The sequence below is a fragment of the Syngnathus floridae genome, chromosome 4 (genome assembly GCF_059516105.1).
Source record: "Syngnathus floridae isolate MCC-2025c chromosome 4, RoL_Sflo_1.0, whole genome shotgun sequence".
In the NCBI taxonomy this organism is placed as follows: Eukaryota; Metazoa; Chordata; class Actinopteri; order Syngnathiformes; family Syngnathidae; genus Syngnathus; species Syngnathus floridae.
Window position 1 is genome coordinate 21,271,203 of NC_142416.1, and position 20,098 is coordinate 21,291,300.

At 58.0% G+C, this 20,098-nt stretch overlaps 3 protein-coding genes across 8 annotated transcripts; all 3 read left to right on the top strand.

Moving 5' to 3' along the window:
- The first annotated feature begins 767 nt into the window (after positions 1-767).
- Positions 768-6,671, top strand: alg13 (ALG13 UDP-N-acetylglucosaminyltransferase subunit). Of its 4 annotated transcripts, none has more exons than XM_088374461.1 (24): positions 770-1,067; positions 1,627-1,710; positions 1,810-1,860; positions 1,932-1,978; positions 2,041-2,113; positions 2,189-2,270; positions 2,341-2,506; positions 2,592-2,646; positions 2,779-2,896; positions 2,992-3,056; positions 3,324-3,424; positions 3,501-3,586; positions 3,649-3,925; positions 4,132-4,236; positions 4,303-4,474; positions 4,544-4,733; positions 4,807-4,952; positions 5,025-5,096; positions 5,179-5,302; positions 5,365-5,490; positions 5,565-5,605; positions 5,677-5,833; positions 5,911-6,021; positions 6,093-6,671. In XM_088374461.1, exons 1-24 carry the CDS (start codon positions 948-950, stop codon positions 6,401-6,403), a joined length of 2,880 nt encoding a protein of 959 aa, XP_088230587.1. In that variant the 5' UTR covers positions 770-947; the 3' UTR covers positions 6,404-6,671. The 4 variants fall into 4 exon arrangements, with proteins under 4 accessions (XP_088230585.1, XP_088230587.1, XP_088230588.1 ...); XM_088374462.1 differs by having other exon boundaries at positions 771-1,067; positions 4,135-4,236; XM_088374463.1 differs by having other exon boundaries at positions 772-1,067; positions 4,303-4,462.
- A 168-nt stretch (positions 6,672-6,839) lies between these two features.
- aars2 (alanyl-tRNA synthetase 2, mitochondrial (putative)) lies at positions 6,840-12,511 on the top strand. 2 transcript variants are annotated; one of them, XM_088373869.1, is made up of 22 exons: positions 6,840-7,200; positions 7,414-7,602; positions 7,711-7,856; positions 7,920-8,111; positions 8,532-8,676; positions 8,735-8,874; positions 8,943-9,051; positions 9,171-9,209; positions 9,289-9,403; positions 9,484-9,611; positions 9,680-9,809; positions 10,001-10,173; positions 10,245-10,358; positions 10,463-10,603; positions 10,673-10,810; positions 10,883-10,986; positions 11,066-11,174; positions 11,318-11,443; positions 11,513-11,629; positions 11,687-11,770; positions 11,842-11,955; positions 12,025-12,511. In XM_088373869.1, the coding sequence occupies exons 1-22, from the start codon at positions 6,958-6,960 to the stop codon at positions 12,262-12,264; spliced, it is 3,036 nt and encodes a 1,011-aa protein (XP_088229995.1). In that variant the 5' UTR covers positions 6,840-6,957; the 3' UTR covers positions 12,265-12,511. The 2 variants fall into 2 exon arrangements, with proteins under 2 accessions (XP_088229995.1, XP_088229996.1); XM_088373870.1 differs by having other exon boundaries at positions 11,513-11,623.
- A 1,403-nt stretch (positions 12,512-13,914) lies between these two features.
- LOC148400003 (calpain-2 catalytic subunit-like) lies at positions 13,915-19,885 on the top strand. 2 transcript variants are annotated; one of them, XM_088373872.1, is made up of 21 exons: positions 13,915-14,302; positions 14,470-14,539; positions 15,972-16,090; positions 16,165-16,298; positions 16,446-16,614; positions 16,704-16,787; positions 16,849-16,934; positions 17,047-17,112; positions 17,197-17,357; positions 17,424-17,593; positions 17,661-17,672; positions 17,767-17,978; positions 18,145-18,181; positions 18,604-18,669; positions 18,743-18,800; positions 18,871-18,935; positions 19,013-19,081; positions 19,162-19,240; positions 19,405-19,521; positions 19,642-19,700; positions 19,777-19,885. In XM_088373872.1, the coding sequence occupies exons 1-21, from the start codon at positions 14,066-14,068 to the stop codon at positions 19,798-19,800; spliced, it is 2,094 nt and encodes a 697-aa protein (XP_088229998.1). In that variant the 5' UTR covers positions 13,915-14,065; the 3' UTR covers positions 19,801-19,885. The 2 variants fall into 2 exon arrangements, with proteins under 2 accessions (XP_088229998.1, XP_088229999.1); XM_088373873.1 differs by having other exon boundaries at positions 14,258-14,386.
- Positions 19,886-20,098: the final 213 nt, after the last annotated feature.

Below are 20,098 nucleotides of genomic sequence, written 5' to 3' on the forward strand. Positions count from 1 at the left end.
TTTAAAATCTTGTCAAATTACTTTTATGTTGCTAATGGCGGACAGCGCCTCCACGTGGTCGCCATTGTGGAGAGACGTCCGTCGGTGAACTCGGGTGCTTTTTTTTTTTTCTTTCAGCCCGACTTCGCAACTCTCAGGTCCGTTCAAGGGCGTTCGAGTGCTCTGGTGGTGCGACTTCCGACCTTCGTCGAATGCGGCGTAAGTTCATGTCCGTAGCCAACAAGAAAATGGGATCGCTCTTCAATACAGCTTTGCGAATGGAATGTTGTTCCGATGTGCGTTCTTTGGAAATATTTGCGTAGAATGTTTGACGGTTTGTTTACTGATTTAAGACTGGATGCAATGACATTGAAAATGTGTACCCCTACATCATCTAGGTAAAAAGTCTCCACTTGTGTGTCATTTGTACTCGAGTTTGTCTATTGAATATGCGTTTCTGCCTGTAAAATGTACTGTCTATTCATTTTAGCGGCATGGGTCAAATAGAGGTGTAAATTGGCTTTCTGTCCAGTAAATAACGATATCATTCCTTTATTATTGGTGGAAAAGGGCTCTAAACGTAACATCGCTGGCAAAAAAAATAAATAAATAAAAATCGAGATTTCTATTTTCCCCTGGCATGAATGGGCTCCGCCATAAGGAGTCAAATCAAAGTTAATCGTGAATTGGGACTTTAAAAAATGTTTTTGTTGCTGCCCGGTCAGAATCAAAAAAAGAAGCTACGGCTTTGACGTCTTTCACTTGTTTTGATTGGATTGTTGTAGGTTTGCTTGGGCGGGCGAGGGCGTCTCGTCTCGGGCGGTACGCGACGTGACGTGACGCGACGCGACGCGACGCGACGCAGGTGTTTCGGCCCGCGGCTTGTTAGCGCTAATCAAGTGGCGCCCCAAGCTTTTGGCGCCATTTGAGCGGCAACCACGACGGCGGCAGGCAGTGGTAGTGGCGGCATGCAAAAAGGCCTCAAGAAGTATTTCGTCAACATGGACGACTACCTGGCCAGCCTCGGCCTCTACCGTAAGATGGTCGCCAGGGACGCGTCCAGCCTCTTCCGGGCCGTCTCCGAGCAGGTCAGAGCGAGCAGTCAAGCGGTCCGGCCTGGCCCTGCTCGGCCCGGCCAAGCATTCGACGTAGCTCTCCAGCTCATCCTCGAGCGAAGCAAGCTAATGCTAAAGGCCGGATCGCGGCTTTGCTCAGTCGGTGTTTTCTTGCCTTGACTTGCGTGTTTCATCTTTGTTTTCAAAGGAGCCTGTTTCGGTCGCCTTTGCAGTCGTGCGTGACTTCTTTTACTTGTGTTCCTAGTGTTAGTTAATTACACGTGTTGTTCGAGGCTTTCGTTTTTGTGTCAGTCATTTGTGTGTTAGGACTGCGAATGGTTGTTGACTTGTTTTTTTTTGCACGTGTCTGTCGTGCGCTGTGCGCGGCTTTCGTTTTTTTTTTCTTACCATTTTTAGTGTTAGGATTGCAAATGATTGTTTTCCAGGAACTGAGTCATTTCTCGAAATGTCGTCAATTCGGTTCTTTTGCGTATAAACAGCACATTATTTCAAATGGCCTTTTAATTTTTTTTTTAATAATTGTGTGTGTGTGTGTGTGTGTGTGTTTAATCGCACGTCTGTGTGTGTGTAGTTGTACTACTCTCAGAACTACCACCACACCATTCGTCAGGCATGTGCTGATTTCATGCGGGCAAACGCCTTCGTCTTTGAGCCGGTAAGTTTAAGTGACGCCGGCTGGCCGGCCGGCGAGAGATGATTTCATGTATCGGATGGCAACCCCCGGCCGCGTGATGCCACCTGTTTTCCTTTCAAGTTCGTGGAAGGCTCGTTTGACAAGTATCTGGAGCGCCTGGAGGATCCTAAGGTGCGTGCAGGAACACACAGACGGGCACAGAACCCCAACTGAGGACGCGTTTGTTTGCGCGTGTGTCGCAGGAGACGGTGGGCCAGGTGGAGATCAAGGCTCTGTCTCAGCTTTACAGGTGACGCTCGTCCGGCGGCCGGGCTCAGAGCGCAGCGCTTTGACGCAGGTGTGTTCGTACAGGCGCCGATTCCTGATCTACCGTTATCCCGGCAAAGCCGCCACCGTCATCTCCGAAGATGACTTTGTGGACAAGGTGAGCTGCGCTCCGCCCGCCCGTTGACGTCGAGGCGGGTCACCGCGGTAACTGCATGCGTGTGGTGTGGCCTAGGTAACGTTGTCCTGCTCCATCAACGGGCACTATGACATCGTGTACCCCAGGAGTTACCCCGCCTCCGCCGCGCTCAGCCAGGGTGAGTTCAAAGGTCGACTGCGGCCGCACCGTCACCGGCCGTGCGCGTGCGATGACGTGCCCGTGTGTAGCCCTGGTGTACGAGCTGCTCTACACCAAGGTGTTTGGTTGTGAGGAGGCGGAGCTTTCTCAGGCCGCCGAGGCCTTCAAGGTCGGAGGTCGTCGCTATCGGAACAGTTTGTCCGCCTGTAGCGACGTCGATGTCAGCTACGACGCCCCCGAGGACAGAGCTCACAGGTATGTGCGTGCGTGCGTGCGTGCGAGCGAGCGAGCTCCTGCGCTCTCACATGCGTGCCCATGACGGCTGCCTTTCCCCATGCAGGGAGGAGGCGGAGGCAGGTGAGGAGAAGCTCGGAGTGTTGAGCGAGGACGTCAAGGTGAGACCGGCCAACGACGGCGAGGCCACGCCGTCATATGATTGCGAGTGTGTGTGTCAGTCAGTGTGTTGTTGAGTGTGAGCGTGCGCACTTTTGTGGTTGACCTGCGCTCACCCTTTCCCGTGTGCGCAGCCGGCGTGCGACGCTCCGCCGCCCGGCAGGCTGTGTCTACCTTACAAGGTGCTGAAGTCGCTGGACGCCGACGTTTACCGAAACGTGGAGTTTGACGTCTGGCAGGACAGCTGCAAAGGTAGGTAGGCCGCAAGTTGGGCCCGCCCCGCCCTGCCCCGCCCTGCCCCGCCCCGCGACTCCGATCCTGACCATGTCATCCCGCCCTGCCGTCAGAAATGCAGAAGATGGACTACATGGTGTTTGCCGGCCGACAGTACTTCCTGGGGGACAAATGTCAGGTGAGCGCCGTTAGTCCAGCCAAACCTTAAGGCCTAGCTAGAGCGACCCGACGTCAGCCCGCTTTGAAAGCGCTTTATATGGGCTTCTCTTCCGCCATTGCCAATGGATCTCAGCTGAGCCCAATTGAAACTCCTATGTATGATGAATAGAGACGATTGTAGATTTTGAAATTCAAATCAATCATCGATTCTGCAATGAAATGACGCTCCCCTCCCTCTCCTTTGCCTGATTACGTCACTGTGTTTTTGCAAATGTGTGCCCTGTAGGTGCGTCTGGAGCCCAAAGGGAAGTACTTTAACGCCTTTATCCAGGAAGTGGGAACGCACTCGGCCGCTGTCACCGTCTTCATCGAAGAGCTAGGAGAGAAGTAGATGCTCGCGCGCGCACGCACGCACACAGTGGGCAGCCCCCAGTCTGTAATGACAACTCCCGTCCACCATCAGACATTTGGTTCCCGTGACGGATGTGAAAGCTGTCAATCCGGTTCCAGCCTGGAACGCGTCGGCTCCGCCCCGCAAAGGCGACCCAGGTACGTCTCCTTCCCCTAACGTTAGCCACCAGCCGCGGCCACCTTCCCATTTGTCTTTGTAGACGTCGATGGGCGAGGTCACCAGAGGCATCAGCGCCATCGATACTTCAGGAAGTCTCGAGGGGGCGGTGTCCTCGTCAAGGGGGCGGACCCGGCGGTGCCCCCGACCTCCTCCTACGGTGGCCCCGCCCCCGGGCCGCTCCCGCCGCGCTTCCAGCCCGTGGGCCGGCCTCCGTCGGCCGCCGCCGTGCCCTACGACCCCTACGCTCCCCCGCACCATCAGCAGCAGCATGGCCAAACCTTTGTCGGCGCCAGAGCTTCCAGATACGGCACCGCCAGGTTAACGTGACAGCGATGCTCAGTGGCACCCGAATATACTAACAACTACCTGTGTTTGGGTACGTCTGCCTCTCTCTCTGTCTGCCTGCCTGCCTGCCTGCCTGCCTGCCTGCCTGCCTGCCTGCCTGCCTGCCTGCCTGCCTGCCTGCCTGCCTGCCTGTCTGTCTGTCTGTCTGTGCGTGTGTTTGGATTGGTGTTTGGGTCAGAAGCTTGAGCCGCGTGGTGAACCGCCACCTGGTGGGTCCTCATCTGACCTACTACCCGCCCACCAGGCGTTACTACGATTACGACAGCTACGCTTTCAGATCTCGGTAAGAAGGCCACGCGTTGGCGTGACGGCTAGGGGGCGGAGTCCAAAGCCTCCATTTTGTATTCAGTCGCAGTCGTCGTCATCTGGCAGCGGCGGCGGCGCTCGCCAAAGGGTGTCCCTACTTCAACGAAGACGATGCGGCCGAGCCGTCGGCGGAGATGGACGGCGCCGTGGCGTACTACCGCGTGGATGATGCCAACCATGACATTTTTGCCACGCTCACTACGGTATCCATTTTGGTGCGCTTGTCACTCGCCCGCTCTTCTTTTTTCCCCCATCTTATTCCATCTGTGCGTTTCATTTGAAAGAGCGCTTCGGTGCCGCAACCACAGAGTGTGGTGGCTTCTCCCCCTCCCTCAAGCGCCTCCTATCGCCTCCAGAGAGGCTCAGGGGGGCCACACCAACTTAGCCCATCGGCAGGGGGCGCCCTCACATGTTCGTCAGAGGAAGAGCAGGACGCTGACGCTGTCCAACGCGATCGGGCTGAGCTGACCCGCGGTGGGTGCGGCTCAGCGCGCCAGAAGCAGCCCGCTCGCCCTTTGCCGTGTCGTGATCCCTGTGCCTGTGTCAGACTTCAGGGACGACTTCATGTTGGCGTGTCAGGACGAGTCGCGCGGCGCGTCGTCGTCGCCTTGGCCTCGCTCGCAGGAAGTTGACGCGACAGATGGCGGGTACCAGACGCCGAGCGTTTACGCCGGCGAGAGCCCCGCCGCACAGGTGACGTGCACTCTGACCCGCCCCTCGAGTCGCTCCGTTAAGGGATACCGTGACATCTCGGTCACGCCGCAGGACCGGGAGGAAGGAGGCCTCGTCGACTCTCCTCCGAGAGCCGACGAGGGCTACGGCTACACGGTGCAACAGGTGCGCACGCCCGTCGCCGCACTCGCACGCACACTCGTCAGACAAACCTCGGCCGGTGTGCTTGCTTGCGTATGCGTGTTAGGCGGTGAAGCCAATGGTGGTGATATCTTCCTCGCCGACTTCCTCCTCTTCCTCTTCGCCCTCATCGTCGTCCCGCGTGGCCGGTGCACGGGCGGCGCCGGCACCGCACGTTCAACCTCGCTCGGGTGAGTCCCTGTAGCGCGCGTGTCCATAGCTGCGTGGACGCTCGTGCGTGTTTTGTTTGCAGTTGCCGTGGCGATCCCAGCTCCTGCACCCTGGTTGGTGAATGAGTTGGGAGAGGGGCTCTGCTCGGTGGTAGCGCCACCGCCTCCTCCTTACTCCTACGACCCCAACGGTAGCGACCTACCCAGAGGTAGGCGTATCCGCCATTATTGGGATTTGCGTTTGTAATTCTAATCATTGCCTTTGTGGTGGTGCATCTTGCAGACTGTCGCGTCCTTCAGTACTACTACAACCTCGGAGTGCAGGTTGCGTATATCTCGTGTCCAGGTAGCGTGTGCCTGTGCGCGTCACATGGTGTGGTGACTGATGTCCTCAGTGGTACCATCAGAGCTGCTGGCAGCAGCAGCAGCAGCAGCAACAACAGCAGCACCAGCAGACGGTGGCGCCCTACTCCCCCGCTTTGTACCCTTCCGACGTGGTCCACACCTACCAGCACTGCCCTCCTTACCTTGGCCAGGAAGCCCCCCCACTCCGTGAGATCATCCCCGTGTGTTTGTGTGTGTGTGAGACAGAGAGCAGGTCTGACTTTCTGATCTTTTTCCATCTGCAGCTGCCCACCCGTCCTACGCCGAGGTGGGGCGCAGCGGGCCGCTGCAGCCTCCGCCCCCTTACCTGGAAGCCAACGGGACGGTGGAGTGTCAGACGGACGCGCATGGCCTCGGTCGGTCGGTCGTAATGCGTCCTTGGATGACAGAGTTGACAAATGCTGACTCTGCTGGTTTTGTCTCCTAGGCCCCGCCCATTCGCTGGATGGCTCCTCCCTCAATGCGCCGCCTTCGGCCCCCGCTTTGTACCCGGACCAAATGGGCATCCCCTCTGTCCTGCACCTGCCTTATGAATCTCCGCCCCCAGCCACCTACCTGTCATCCGCCCCACCCCCTCTGGTACATTCTGCCCACCACCCTTACCACACACACCACGCCTGTGTGCCTGCGCACTGGGGTGGGCACACTTCGCGGGTCTACTGCCCGGCCCCCACCCCACCCCACGTGGTGGGCTACATTACATCTCCGCCCACACACTTTATCCCACCTAGCGCCTGATGCTCGTATGCTAGCCCTGGCTCGCTAGTTATGCCGGTACCAAAGGCAGCGCCTTAAGTTGATTTGTTTGAATTTGTTGTCGCGGTAAGCGTCACGACAAAACCGTTGACTTTGCGCCGGCCACCCGGAGAGAGATGGGCGCGGCCGGTCCCTCTTCACTGTCGAAGGGATGTTTTTGTTACTGCCACACGGTGTCTGTTTGATTTTTGTTCACTTGGTTCCAGGTTCAATAAAGTTTGTCACCAGCAGAGATAAAAAAAAAAAAGAACTTGTGTGAAGTTTGTTATTGTTTAGAAGTGACTAACGTAATGTGTCCCCAGCTCACATGATGTTTGTTTGGAAAATGTCAAGCACTTTCAATCGGTCGACAAAAGCGCAAATACGTCGTCCGAGGAGCGCTGCTGTGCGCCTCCCGGGCGCTAGATGGTGGTGCGGCGCTATAGCCTTTTGTTTTTCGTCCGTCCCGCCCGCCCGCCGGCGCCGTTGAATAGCAACACGGCGGTGGCGAGATCGCCAACTTCTCCTCCTCGTCCTTCTCGTAATGACCTTTTGACATGGCGGTTGTCCTCCCTCGGCCGCTGATACTCGCCCTGCTTCCCCGAAGCTTGGCGCCGTTTCGGCCGCTTGGCTGGGTTCGCCGAGTTAGCGTGTGTCCCCCGGAAGTCAGCGCCGAGCGCGTCCGTAGGACTTTCGTGGACTTCTTCGAGCGGGAGCACGGACACCTGCCGGTGCCGTCGTCCCCGGTCCGGCCCAGGGGGGATCCCAGTCTGCTCTTTGTCAACGCCGGAATGAACCAGGTTCGGTCGGAGCCGAGAGCTTTCAAAATTAGAGCGCGTTTTCATCTTGCTCAACTCGCAAACAAACGATGCTGATCATTTCATGTTTTCCAGTCACGAGGCAAAATGAGCAAATCTTAGAATGACCTATTGAAACCTACAATGACTTGAATTGAAAAGATGACACATTTCATGCACACAAGTTGTTTGAAGCATTTTCTTTTTCTGTTGCAGTTCAAGCCCATCTTGTTGGGCACGGCAAACCCTCGCAGCGCCATGGCCTCGTACCGCCGCGTGGTCAACAGTCAGAAGTGCGTGCGGGCGGGCGGCAAGCACAACGACCTGGACGACGTGGGCAAGGACGTGTACCACCACACGTTCTTCGAGATGATGGGCAACTGGTCCTTCGGTGACTACTTCAAGGTAGTGTCATTTGATTTGCATGCACGCACAACGACAAAGATTGGTCACCATGTGTGGAGTTCGGTGCTACCTCGCGGGCGGGTTCATTGACCCCACCGGTGCCGGCAGGAAGAGGCCTGCGCCATGGCCTGGACGCTGCTGACGGAACGCTACGGGATGGCGTCCGACAGGCTCTACGTGTCTTACTTTGCCGGCGACGCCGCTTTGGGCCTGGGAGCCGACGAGGAAACGCGCCGCATCTGGCTGGACCTCGGGTAGGCCCGCGACACGGACACTGTGGTGCGCACGAGGGGGATGAGCTCAAGCCGCTTCCTCAGGGTTCCTCCGGATCGCCTCCTCGCGTTCGGCCTGAAGGAGAACTTCTGGGAGATGGGCGACACGGGCCCCTGCGGCCCATGCACCGAGATCCACTACGACCGGGTGGGAGGCCGCGACGCCGCGCCCCTGGTCAACGCCGGCTGTCCGGATGTGCTGGAGATCTGGAACCTGGTCTTCATGCAGTACAACAGGTGCATGGAGCGCTCTATCGCTAAGCGCCGCCTCGGCGTGCGTACGGCGACCGGTTCCTCGGCTTACGTACGGCAAGCGGTGCCTCGGTTCGGCTTATGTACGTCGAGCATCGCCTCGCCTCGATTGGCTCACGTACGTCGAGCGTCACCTCGGCTTACGTACGGCGAGCGTTGCCTCGGCTCGGCTTACGTACGGTGCACTCGCCTGCTCCAAACTCGGGCTGTTGCTAAGTGTGTTTTTGGGGATGGATTTTTCCATCCCATACTGGGCTCATCATTCCCCTGCCGCATATGGCTCACGGATGGAAACAAAAGATGCGTTGGGTTTTTTTTGTTTTTTTTTTTTAACCAGAGTTGTACTTGTTTGGCTTTATCATTTGGGTTGGATCGAGGCTGAAACTCTCGGCGTGTGTCCGTCAGGGAGCGTGACGGGGAGCTCCACGCGTTGCCGTGCCGCAGCGTGGACACGGGTTTGGGTCTGGAGAGGCTGCTCAGCATCCTTCAGGGCAAACGCTCCAACTACGACACGGACCTCTTCACCCCGCTGATGGACGCCATCCACCGGGTACAACACGGCAAGCGCTAGCCCGCCCGCCCGTCCGCTCAGGTGTCTTCCTCTTCAGAGAAGCGCCGCGCCGCCGTACGGCGGCCAGACAGGACCCGAGGCGCGGGTGGACACGGCGTACCGGGTAGTGGCCGACCACGCCCGCACCTTGGCGGTCTGCATCGCCGACGGGGTCCACCCCGGCGCGTCGGGAGCCGAGTGAGTGGCGGGCGGGGGCGGGGCCGCATCCGACGGGCCGTCATGCCCGCCTTTCTACTCTCTGTCAGGCTGGTGCTGAGGAGGATCCTGAGGCGGGCGGTCCGCTTCTGCTCGGAGGTCCTGCGGGCTCCCCGGGGAACGCTGGCGAGCCTGGTGCCGCACGTGGCGCGCAGCCTGGTACGTTGGCTTCGGCACCACCCATCCATTGGGCCTGAAAATGGCAGCGTGCAGTCCCAAGTGGCGCACAAAGGCAACCTATCCGTCTTGCGTGACGCTGGTCTCACGCACCCACCCAGGGCGATGTGTACCCGGAAGTGCGCCGCGAGGTCCACAGGGTGAGTCCGCCGTGCCGGCGAGCCGACGCTGTCCGACACCAAATCCGACAGCGAGCGTCTGACGCCGAGCGTCCGCCAGGTGATGGAGGTCATCGACCAGAACGAGGATCACTTCCTGTCCAATCTGCAGCGGGGCAGCCGGCTGGTGCGCCGCACCCTCCAAACCTTGGATCCACAGCGCCCTCTCTTTCCCGGTGAGTTCACCCGGTTGCAGGCTCACCCGGCGTCGAACCCACGACAAAGCGTCTTAACCTTGTGCGTGTCGTTTGTCCAGCGGCGGTGGCGTGCTCGCTGCACCAGGACTTGGGCTTCCCGCTGGACCTGGTGGAGCTGATGCTGGACGAGGAGGGCGCTTTCGTCGACCGCCAGGAAGTGGAGCGGCTTGTCGCAAAGCAACGCAAGGTGCTGCCTGCTGCTCCGCCCCACCCCGCCAAGCAACTGCGCTAACACGTCGTCCCTGGCGGCGTCAGTTGATGTCGGAGCGGGCCGGCGATCGGCTGACATTGAACGCGGTCGCCCTGGACCAGCTGCGGCGAGAGGGCGTGGCTCACACGGACGACAGCGCTAAGTACAAGTACGCGGTCCAGCGAGAAGGCTACGGTACGCGTCCACAACCCGCGCGTGTGCCTCTCCCCGCCCTCCCTTGGCCTGGCCTGGCCTGGCCTGGCCTGGCCTGGCCTGGCCTGGGCTGACCTGACCTGACCTGACCTGACCTGACCTGACCTGACCTGACCTGACCTGACCTGACCTGGCCAGCATTGGTTCAACTGAGCGACCGCTTTCACCCCCAGTGTTCCCGACGTGCCAAGCGCGCGTAGTGGCTCTGTTTGACGGCACGGCGCTGGTGTCTCAAGTGGAACCGGGTCAGCGCTGCACCGTCATCCTGGACCGGACTTCCTTCTACGCCGAGCAGGGCGGACAGGACGCCGACTGCGGGTACTTTGTACGAAGCGGTGGACAGGAAGTGCGTCTTTGCCGCCTTTGCCGCTCTGGCCGTCCGTTCCGCTCTCAGCGCTCGGACTTCCCCTTTGTCAGGGCCTGCCCTTCTCCGTGGAGCACGTGTCGGCGGCGGGGGGCTACGTGATGCACCAGGTGACGGCTGCCGACGCCCTCCAGACCGGAGAGCGCGTGAACCTCCATCTGGACCAGGTGACTGCACCGCAAATGAACACACGCGGTGGCGGCAGCAAAAGGCGCTAGCTAACCTGCACACAAGCGCTTCCAAAAGATCAAGCATCTTATGGTGCCCTCAGGCCCACCGTGTGGCGTGCATGAGAAACCACACGGCCACGCACCTGCTCAACCATGCCCTGCGCGACCTTCTGGGCCCGTCCGTCAGCCAGAGAGGATCGCACGTGTCCGCTCGGCGCCTACGCTTCGACTTCAGCGTCAAGGTGGGTCCGTCGGGCGTTCGGCCCGTCACCGATCAATGAACTTGACTGGAGTTGACGCGCCTCTTTAAGGGCTCGCTGAGCGCCCAGCAGCTTCGGCAGTTGGAGGCCTGCGTCAATGCGGCCGTGGCGGCCAACCAGGCGGTGCACGTCCAGGAGGTCCCCCTGAAGGTCGCCATGAACATCCCAAACATCCGCATGGTGGACGAGGTGAGTGCCGCTGCGCCCTCCCTGCCTGCCTGTCTGTCACTTCCTCTCCTCTCCTCGACTTGCTGCCTTCAGGTGTATCCTGACCCCGTTCGAGTGGTCTCGCTGACGGTTCCGGTTTCAGAACTTTTGGAGCGCCCTGTGGTCGAGCGTGCGTCGGTGGAACTCTGCTGTGGAACGTGAGAGCGAGTGCGCTTTTGTTGTGAGACGCTCCACTCCGCTTCGCCCCCCTCATGTAAGCGTGCGTGTGTGCCTCAGTCACCTAGTGCAGACGGCCTCCGTCGGCAACCTGGTGATCGTGTCCGAGCGGCAGCTAGTCAAAGGGATCGCTCGCATTGTCGCCGTCACGGGAGCGGAGGCCGCTCAGGTGGGTACAAACGGGTTCCCTATTCTTAGCCCAGCTCCACCAACAGTGAATTCAAGTCCAGATTAGCCTAGCCTAGCCTACCCTGGCCCGGCCCGGCCCGGCCCGGCCAACCGCCGCTGACGTCTCGCCAATGTAATTTTGAGGCTCGGGAGGCGGGCCAATCGCTGCTGGAGGAAGTGGACTCCCTGGCGGCCAGAATGGCGGCTTCCGCCTCCTCCCGTTTGGACTCGGCGCAGAGTCTCGCCAAGGAAGTGGGCGTGCTCTCTGATGTGAGTGACGCCGCGTTTTTGTCATTGCGCTCGCTGTGGGAGTTCAGCTTCTGGACTTGCCTCTTCCAGGCGGTGGATAACACGCCCATCCCCCAGTGGCTGCGAGGAGAACTGCAGGCACGCCTCAAGACCATGCAGAGGCGGAGCAACACTTTGGTCAGGAAGCTGGAGAGCGCCCAGGTGAAGGTAGCCTTGGTCAAAGTTCTACTTGCCGTCCAGCAAGCTAAGCGGCGTGCTCGACAGGCGGCGGTTGCGGCCCAGGCGGTGCTGGCCGGCGCCAAGCAGGAAGCTGTGCTGGTGGACGCCGTGGAGGCGCCGTCCTTGGCGGTAGGTGGACATCTGGCGCCGAAGCTCAGCCCAGTTGGCGTGTCTGGCACCGGCCTTTTGCGTGCGTTCAGGTGCTGGTCAAGACGGTGAACCTGGTGAGTTCAGCGCATCCTTCCGCTCACGTCATGCTGTTGGCTCCCCAGAAGCATCCCGCAAAAGTCCTGTGCGCCTGTCAGGTTCCCAAGGTAGTGACGCTAGCGGGGGAGGGTCCACTGTCTGTTCAGAAGCGTCTGATCCGCCGCGGTCTCTCTCAGGACTCGGCGGCAGCGCTCCCGGCTTCCGATTGGGCGACGGCCGTTTGTCGGAGGATGGGCGGCGACGGCGGCGGCTCGGCAGTGGTGGCGCGTGGGACCGGAAGTAGCCATGACATGGCTGAAGCGCTGACGTGGGCCCAAACGTTTGCTCGCACTCGTCTTGTGACCTTGGCGGCGTCGCAGCGACCCGAACAGCTTCCTGCGCAGTCAGGAAGTCTGGGGGCGGGGCCCGAGCGCTAAGCATGGCCTGATGACAATGGTGAGTGCAAGCCCCGCCCCTACGTCCACCCTCCTGCCCAGAAACTCGTTGTCAAGATGCCACTTTTTGAAGAAAGGTGCTCAAGTACTGCAAATCTAACGTAATATTCTAATAATCTAATGTATTCTGTCATGATCATGGCGGTGAGAGCAACATAAGTATGCCGATCATGTCGCTTCTCATACAATTTTGTCAATGCGGGCTCGAGTAAAGATGGATTGGATTGAACTTTGGAGTGCGCATCTGCCGTATTGAAACTCACCTGTGCAGTTCCTCTGTTCGCCACCGGGTGGCATTGTCGCAACGCGTACGGGCCAGCGCTTGTCCAACTCGCGACGCCTCGCCATGCAAAAGCAAACGTTGGCGATGAGCAATGTTGAAGCGCGGGCGCGGGCAGGGCGCAGTTGGCCTCCCCCTTCATTCAAAAGCAGAACGAGTTGAAAAGCAAACTTCGGTCCACTCCAGTCATATTTGGTGACGAGAGCAGCCGTCTCTGGCGCCATCTTGCGCCACGAGTGAGACATACACGAAACAACCACGCCCAAGTAAAGACGACCGATGGTTTTCTTGTAGAGCTAGCTGCTTTGAGGCACGAGATGGATGGCTGCGGTCTGTCGGAGAGAATGTGAAGACGACTCCAAGTTACTCTTTGAAGGGATGAGGAGCAAAATAGATTGGAAAGGCTCCAGGGTGGCACGACGGCCACATCCGTTTGTCTTCCAGCGTCAAAATGCGTCGCTCTGCAACAGTCCGGCTGCTACCCGCCCGCTCCGTCGGTCTCTAGCGATCAAAGGGGCAATTATTCCGGAACAAAGATAGCCCCAAAACAAAGGAAAAAAACTTTTACTCAACCAATCTTCCCAGTTTTATCTGATAAGAGCTCAAAACACGAGTGATTGCTGTCATGAGCCCGAGAGCGCTTCAAACCATCCATCCATCCATCCATCCATCCATCCATCCATCCATCCGTTTTCTATAGCGCTGGGAGTCGCGGGGCTTCAAACCAACAAGCAGGCAAACGAACTACACCATGAAAGTAGGGACCCGCAATATTTCATCGTGGGGACGGCGAAATGGCCACCGGCCGGGCCGCCCGCACGTTTGCTGTGGCAAGCAGGAGCCAACTCACGAGTTGACAAGCTGAATGCACGCACGCACACTAACACGGATGCGCCTGTCCTCGGATTCAGGAGCGCCAGGGCAGGGGAGAGGAGGGGAGCAGAGACTTACGCATTTGTTTTGGTTTTGACCCTTTTGGGGCTCTCTTGTTTCAATTTACTTTTGTGGTGAGCGTGTCGCGTCGCTGTTTTCTCATTTTGACTGAAAAGAGCGATTTGCTTTACGTTTATTTTTCTCACTGTGTTGCAAAAAGATGGCGAAAAGAACGCGTGACTCACTCACTCACTCACTCACTCACTCACTCACTCACTCACTCACTCACTCACTCACTCACTCACTCACTCACTCACTCACTCACTCACTCACTCACGCCAAGGCAAGGGACAGGCGCACGGCCTTTCCTTCTCTTCATCCAAGCTGGAATCAATTTCCGAGTTTACGGAAGCACACGGCGCCTTCCCAGCCTGGGCTGGGCCGGCCCCGCCCCTTCGGCAGGGCGTGGGTTTATTTGCCCTGCGGTGACGTCACGCGGAGCAGAACTCCAGACTCACAACTTTTTCTTCGCACTCACGCAGGCAGGCGGAAAGTTGAGCGAAGCAGCCGAACTTTTTTTTCCCTTGCTCGCTCGCTCGCTCGCTCGTTCGTTCGTTCGCACTCGTCGCCATGTCCGGCGTGGCGTCCACCCTGGCCAAGAAGCGCGCCATGGCGGCGGGCTTTGGCTCCAATCAGCGGGCCGTACCCTTCCTCAACCAGAACTTCGGCGCCCTGCGGGCCCAGTGCCTGAGCAGCGGCAGGCTGTTCTGCGACCCCACCTTCCCGGCCGCCCCCGAAGCGCTCGGCTTCAAAGAGCTTGGACGCAACTCTTACAAAACCCGCGGGGTCACCTGGAAGAGGCCCACGGTACGTCTGTGACGTCGCTCGCCCCACGATCGACCGTGGGCAGGGCAGAGCACGGCACGGCACGGCACGGGAGGATAGGGCGCGGTCGGTCCATCATCAGCAATAAAACTGGAAGGACGACCACTTGGCGGCGATTGAGCCCGTTCGTTTGTGTTGTGTCCAATCAGGAGCTGGTGTCCTCACCTGAATTCATCGTGGGCGGAGCCACCAGGACCGACATCTGCCAGGGGGCGCTCGGTACGTCCCCGCTTCCTTCTCCGTCCGCGCGTTCTTCGGCCTGTCTGCTTGCTTGCCAAGTGGTTTGAAAATGATTTGTAACCGTTTGGATTCTTGTCATCGTGTCTACAAGGCAGTTAGTTACAAATCTTGGCTCGATGTGGTTAAGCCATAGCTGAACACGCTTCTGTCCCTTCTCATTCAACTCTGCTAAGTCCAACGCTGTGCAGGGATGTTCCAGCAGGGGGCATATGGGGAGGTGTCGCATGGTCTGTGGTTTGGATGTTCGTTTGGATGTATACCTCACCCTGTCCAAACCTTCAGTATGTCAGCAGTCGACATTCTCCAATCGTCCATCCTCCTCTCTTCCTTCCTTCCTTCACTTCACTTCGCTGTTGGCACGCACCCGCACAAACAGGCGGCCAGACACACCCTCCCTCACCCTTGGTGTGTGTTTGTGCCTGATGAGTCACCAGCTGCGTGACTCAGTCTTTGTTTTCACATGTTGGAAATTTTTTCTGCCGGCAGCTTTTCTTCGTGTGCGTGCGTGCGTGCGTGCGTGCGTGCGTGTTGAGGTCTGCGGAGGAATCTTTGGCCCAGTGGGACTGCAACACACAAAGTAGTGTTGTTGCAGCTCTCGTGCTGTGCTGTATGTTCAAGATGCCAATCATATACATGTGTGTGAGTTGGAAAGAGGAAGTGGAAGTTGGACACCCCTCTGGTGTGCACACTTCCTGTCAATCATCATTCCAGATGCAGGTCGAGGGCCTGTCTCATTCGCCAATGGAGCAAGCAGATGAGGCTTCCCGGATGACAACTCGAGTAGGGACTCTTGACGCCCGCGCCAAGGAAAAAGAAAAATCAATTTATTTCTTAAGATTGAGATGCAGCATCTGATTTTCAAGAGGGACCCAGAGCGTTTCTAGCTTTGCTCTCGGGCCATGGTCACCACTCCGACTTGGCCTCAAATGAACTGACCGGATGGCTCGCAAGTAGAAGAAAGCCGACTCTTCTATGGTCACAGAGCAGCCCTGCTTTTGATGCGCCCAGCCCCCCCCCCAGAAAAAAAAAAGATTCAATCAAAATCAATAAGATTGTTCCTATTCTGGGTGATCTTTGACATGTTGTAAGCGCCCATGCTACCGCATTCAAGGGGACCTCCAAGTCAAAAAATCAAGGAGCAAAATTGAAGCTAAAATAATCATGGAATGAGGAATGCCGGTGGTCACAATGTTTGAATTAAAGTGCGCCGCCGTTTCCCCACGCACGCACGCACGCACGCTCGGCATCCCTCGCCTCCACTCGGCACCCTTCAACGCTTCGCTCGGGTTAGCTTTGGACGCATCGGTCACGGACGTCCCTCGTATTTGGCGAGTCTAAATATTGACTGGTGATTGACAGGAAGTGAGTGGTGATTTTGTGGGCGTGTCTAACTGTTGTGGTGGCAACGCAGGTGACTGTTGGCTGTTGGCGGCCATCGCGTCGCTGACCCTCAACGAGTATGTGATGGCTCGCGTCGTTCCCGACGACCAAAGCTTTCACGACAACTATGCCGGGATCTTTCATTTCCAGGTCAGAAGTCACAGCCTCGTTCATCCGCCCGCCCGCCCGCATGTACGTACTTACTCCTGCTCGCATGCGCCTAGTTTTGGCAGTTTGGCGAGTGGGTGGACGTGGTGATCGACGACCGCCTTCCCGTGAAAGACGGTGAGCTTCTGTTCGTGCACTCGGCGGAGGGTCGTGAGTTTTGGAGTGCTCTTCTAGAGAAGGCCTACGCCAAGTGAGACTCCGCCCGAGGATGTTTGCCCCCCAGCTGCCTCAGAGCGTCCTAGCATCCGTGTGTGTGTGTCTGTGTGCGTGTGTGTCTGTGTGTGTGTGTGTGTGTGTGTGTGTGTGTGTCTGTGTGTGTGTGTCTGTGTGCGTGCAGGGTGAACGGCTGCTACGAGGCCCTGTCGGGGGGCTCCACCACGGAGGGCTTCGAGGACTTCACCGGGGGCATCGCCGAGAACTTCGACCTCCAACGAGCCCCCGCCGACCTCTTTGAAATCCTGCAAAAGGCCTTGGAAGCGGGGGCCCTCCTGGGCTGCTCCATTGACGTCAGTAACTGGCGGTCACGCCGCACGGACCGAGGGCGGGGCTGGCCGGCCGCATGATGACAGGCGTGTGTGCACGTGTGTGCCATCAGATCACCAGCGCGGCTGACTCGGAGGCGGTGACGCGTCAGAAGCTGGTCAAAGGTCACGCCTACTCCCTGACGGGTGCCGTGGAGGTCAGACGCGCTGTCCCGTCCGGGCGCGGCCGCACTTGGGTGAACTCTCCTTTGTGGGCAGGTCAACTACCGAGGGCGTCAGGAGAAGCTCGTCCGTGTCAGGAACCCGTGGGGTCAAGTGGAGTGGACCGGCGCCTGGAGTGACGGGTACGACGGCAGCCACGCCACGTCATGGCGCGGGGCGGGAAGCCACGTCATATTGCGGGGCGGGAAGCCGCGGCGGCGGCGGCGCGCGTGACCGCTCACCCTCTTCCCGCAGGTCGTCCGAGTGGGACTCGGTGCAGGGAGACTGTCCCCATGCCAACGCCGAGGACGGAGAATTCTGGTGAGCAATAGCGGCCGCATCTCCCAACGCACAGCGTCCTGGACGTGCGCCCGGAGTGAGCGCTCTCTTTTACGTTTGGCCAAGGATGTCGTACCGAGACTTCCTGCGTCACTACTCCCGCGTGGAGGTGTGCACTTTGACCCCCGACACCATCTTGGACGACTCGGTGAAGCACTGGAGCGTCAACAAGTTCGACGGCTCGTGGCGGCGCGGCTCCACGGCCGGCGGCTGCAGGAACCACGCCTGTGAGTTGACCTAGCGCGCTAGCTTAGCTTCATTCATCGGTGACGCGACGGCCTGCGCGCTCGCAGACACCTTCTGGATGAACCCGCAGTTCGTCATCAAGTTGGACCCCGAGGACGATGACCCGGACGACGGCGAGGTGGGATGCAGCTTTGTGTTGGGCTTGATCCAGAAGAACCGAAGAAAGCTCAGGAAGCAGGGCGAGGACATGCACACCATCGGATTCGCCATCTACGAGGTAAGCCGCCACCCCCCTGGCGTGGAGCCTTCTTACCGTAGCTAAACTTATGCGTGTTGTGTTTCAGCTTCCCAGACAGGTGAGCAGCGCACGCACGCATGCACGCACGCACGCCGGCCGGATTGAAAGGGAGCGAGTCGCGTGCCTCGGTAACGGAGTCGTTTGCGCCCCAGTTCCACGGCCAGCAGCAAGTGCACCTGGACAAGAACTTCTTCCTGACGCACGCTCAGACGGCTCGCTCGGAGACCTTCATCAACCTGCGCGAGGTCAGCACCAGGTTCAAGCTGCCGCCTGGCGAGTACCTGGTGGTGCCCTCCACCTTCGAGCCCCACCTCGACGGCGACTTCTGCATACGCGTCTTCTCCGAGAAGCAAAGCCAGACCGTGTAAGCGCGCCAAAGGCGCCGCTGTCTGTCCGCCGAGCGGCAGGGACTCCAGTCTGTTTGCAGGCGGCAAACAACATGTCGACGCGACCCAACAAGGCTGCCCTTGTTTTCACTCATCTGCGTGCGTGCGTGCGTGCGTGCGTGTGTGTGTGCTTGATATTTTCAGGCCCTTTGACGACCCGGTCAGCGCAGACCTTGATGATGTGAGTCAAGAAATATCACGAAGCGGTCTCTGTTGGGCACAGTTCTCGGAAAATGTCCGAAAATTTCAAGCGTGACACCTCACTCCGGTGGCTATGACGAGAGCTACTTGGGCTCCCCCTAGTGGTAGACAAAAGACTCACGGTCACTCGACTTGAACCTTAAATACAATCCTTAAGTGTCGTTTGTCGGCGCAAGGACGTAGAAATGATCATTCTTTTGCGTAATAGCTCGCCTTTGTGACAAACTAAAGTCAAACGTTTGGAGCACTCGAGAGATTCCCTATTTAACTGGAGGCAGAACCATAAACTGATGCTAAATTGACCAAACTTGACAGCGCCGGCCTTCCGCCGGACAGCAGACCGTACGACAATGACGAGAATGTGCTCCGTTGACTTTGGCTACTGTGACTTTGCCTCGACAGGAAACCGTTCCCGAGGAGGAGGTGGACGCGGCTTTCCGAGGCCTGTTTGCCAAGCTGGCGGGACCGGTACGTCGCTCGCTCGCTCGCTCACGCTCACATGCTAACAGTTGCGGAAAAGCTAACACGTGCACCGCTTCAGGACATGGAGATCTCGGCGGCGGAACTGCGGGCCATCATGAACAAGATCGTCGCCAAGCGTGAGTTTCCAGACTCAGTCGGACGGACGGCAAAGAGACGGCAAACGTTTAATGGTCTCTCCGCAAACAGGAAGTGACATCAAGACGAGCGGCTTCAGCATGGAGACGTGCAGAGTCATGGTTAACCTCATGGACGTATCCTTCCTCGGCGCGGCGCATATCCTAACCGCGGTCGAATAAGACGCGCCGCGTGATCCTTGACACTGTAGCAGGAGAGCAGCAACGGGAAGTTGGGTCTGTCAGAGTTTGCCACCTTGTGGAAAAAAGTGCAGCGCTACCTGGTAGGAGGGCAACTTTGAACCTGCGGACACGTGTGCTCCGTGTCACCTCCTCACCTTCTCTCGCTCTCGCTCTCTGACAGTCCATCTACAAGAAGAACGACACGGACAACTCCGGCACGATGAGCACACCCGAGATGAGAGTCGCCTTCAAAGACGCCGGTCAGTCCCGGCACGCCTTTAGGCTTCCGCAGGGCCATGTCATCTTCCAAGATGGGTGGCATCATTCGTGCTGTTCCAATATGGAATGGTTTTGATTCTGCTCCAAAGAGAATCAATCAGTCTTCCCCTTGGCTTTGTTGGCTCCAAAGTGTTTTGTTTGCTAGGTTTCACCCTGAACAACGCCATCTACCAGCTGTTGGTTGCCCGCTACGCTGAGCCAGACTTGACGCTGGACTTTGACAACTTTGTGGGCTGCCTGATGAGGCTGGAGATCATGTTCCGTAAGCTAATCGCACTTCCGCTAATTAGCAAGCGCTAAGCTCAGTACGAAACTTTGCAACTGCTAAGCTAAGTGACAAACACGAGTCCAAAATGTATCAAATTGTGTTTTGTGTGCTTAGGAATTTTCAAGAAGTTTGACCCGAATGACAGCGGATCCATCCAGCTCAACTTCAATGAGGTCAAATTTCATCTCAATGAATCAAAATTGTCTGTGTTGGAAGTGTTGTCATAACATGTTGTCTTTCTCTCCTTAGTGGTTAAACTTCTCCATGATCTGAATGCCCTTCAACCCCGACCCAGCAAACAACTTCACTTAATTTGCCTCTGCGAAACATTTCAACAAATAAAGGCTGAAGAACATTCCTTACCGTTGAGACCTCAAATGGCGACGTTCGCATGGAGACTTAAAACAGGCCGAGCTCATGAAGATCTCTTGGCTTAGCATCTTTCTCTCGCTCTGTCTCTGTCTGTCTGTCTCTCTCTACCCCCCCCCCCCTCTCTCTCTCCCCACCCCCCACCACGGACAGTACATGTTCATAAGCGTTTCTGTAAGTACGAAAGAATTTGCTATAAGGC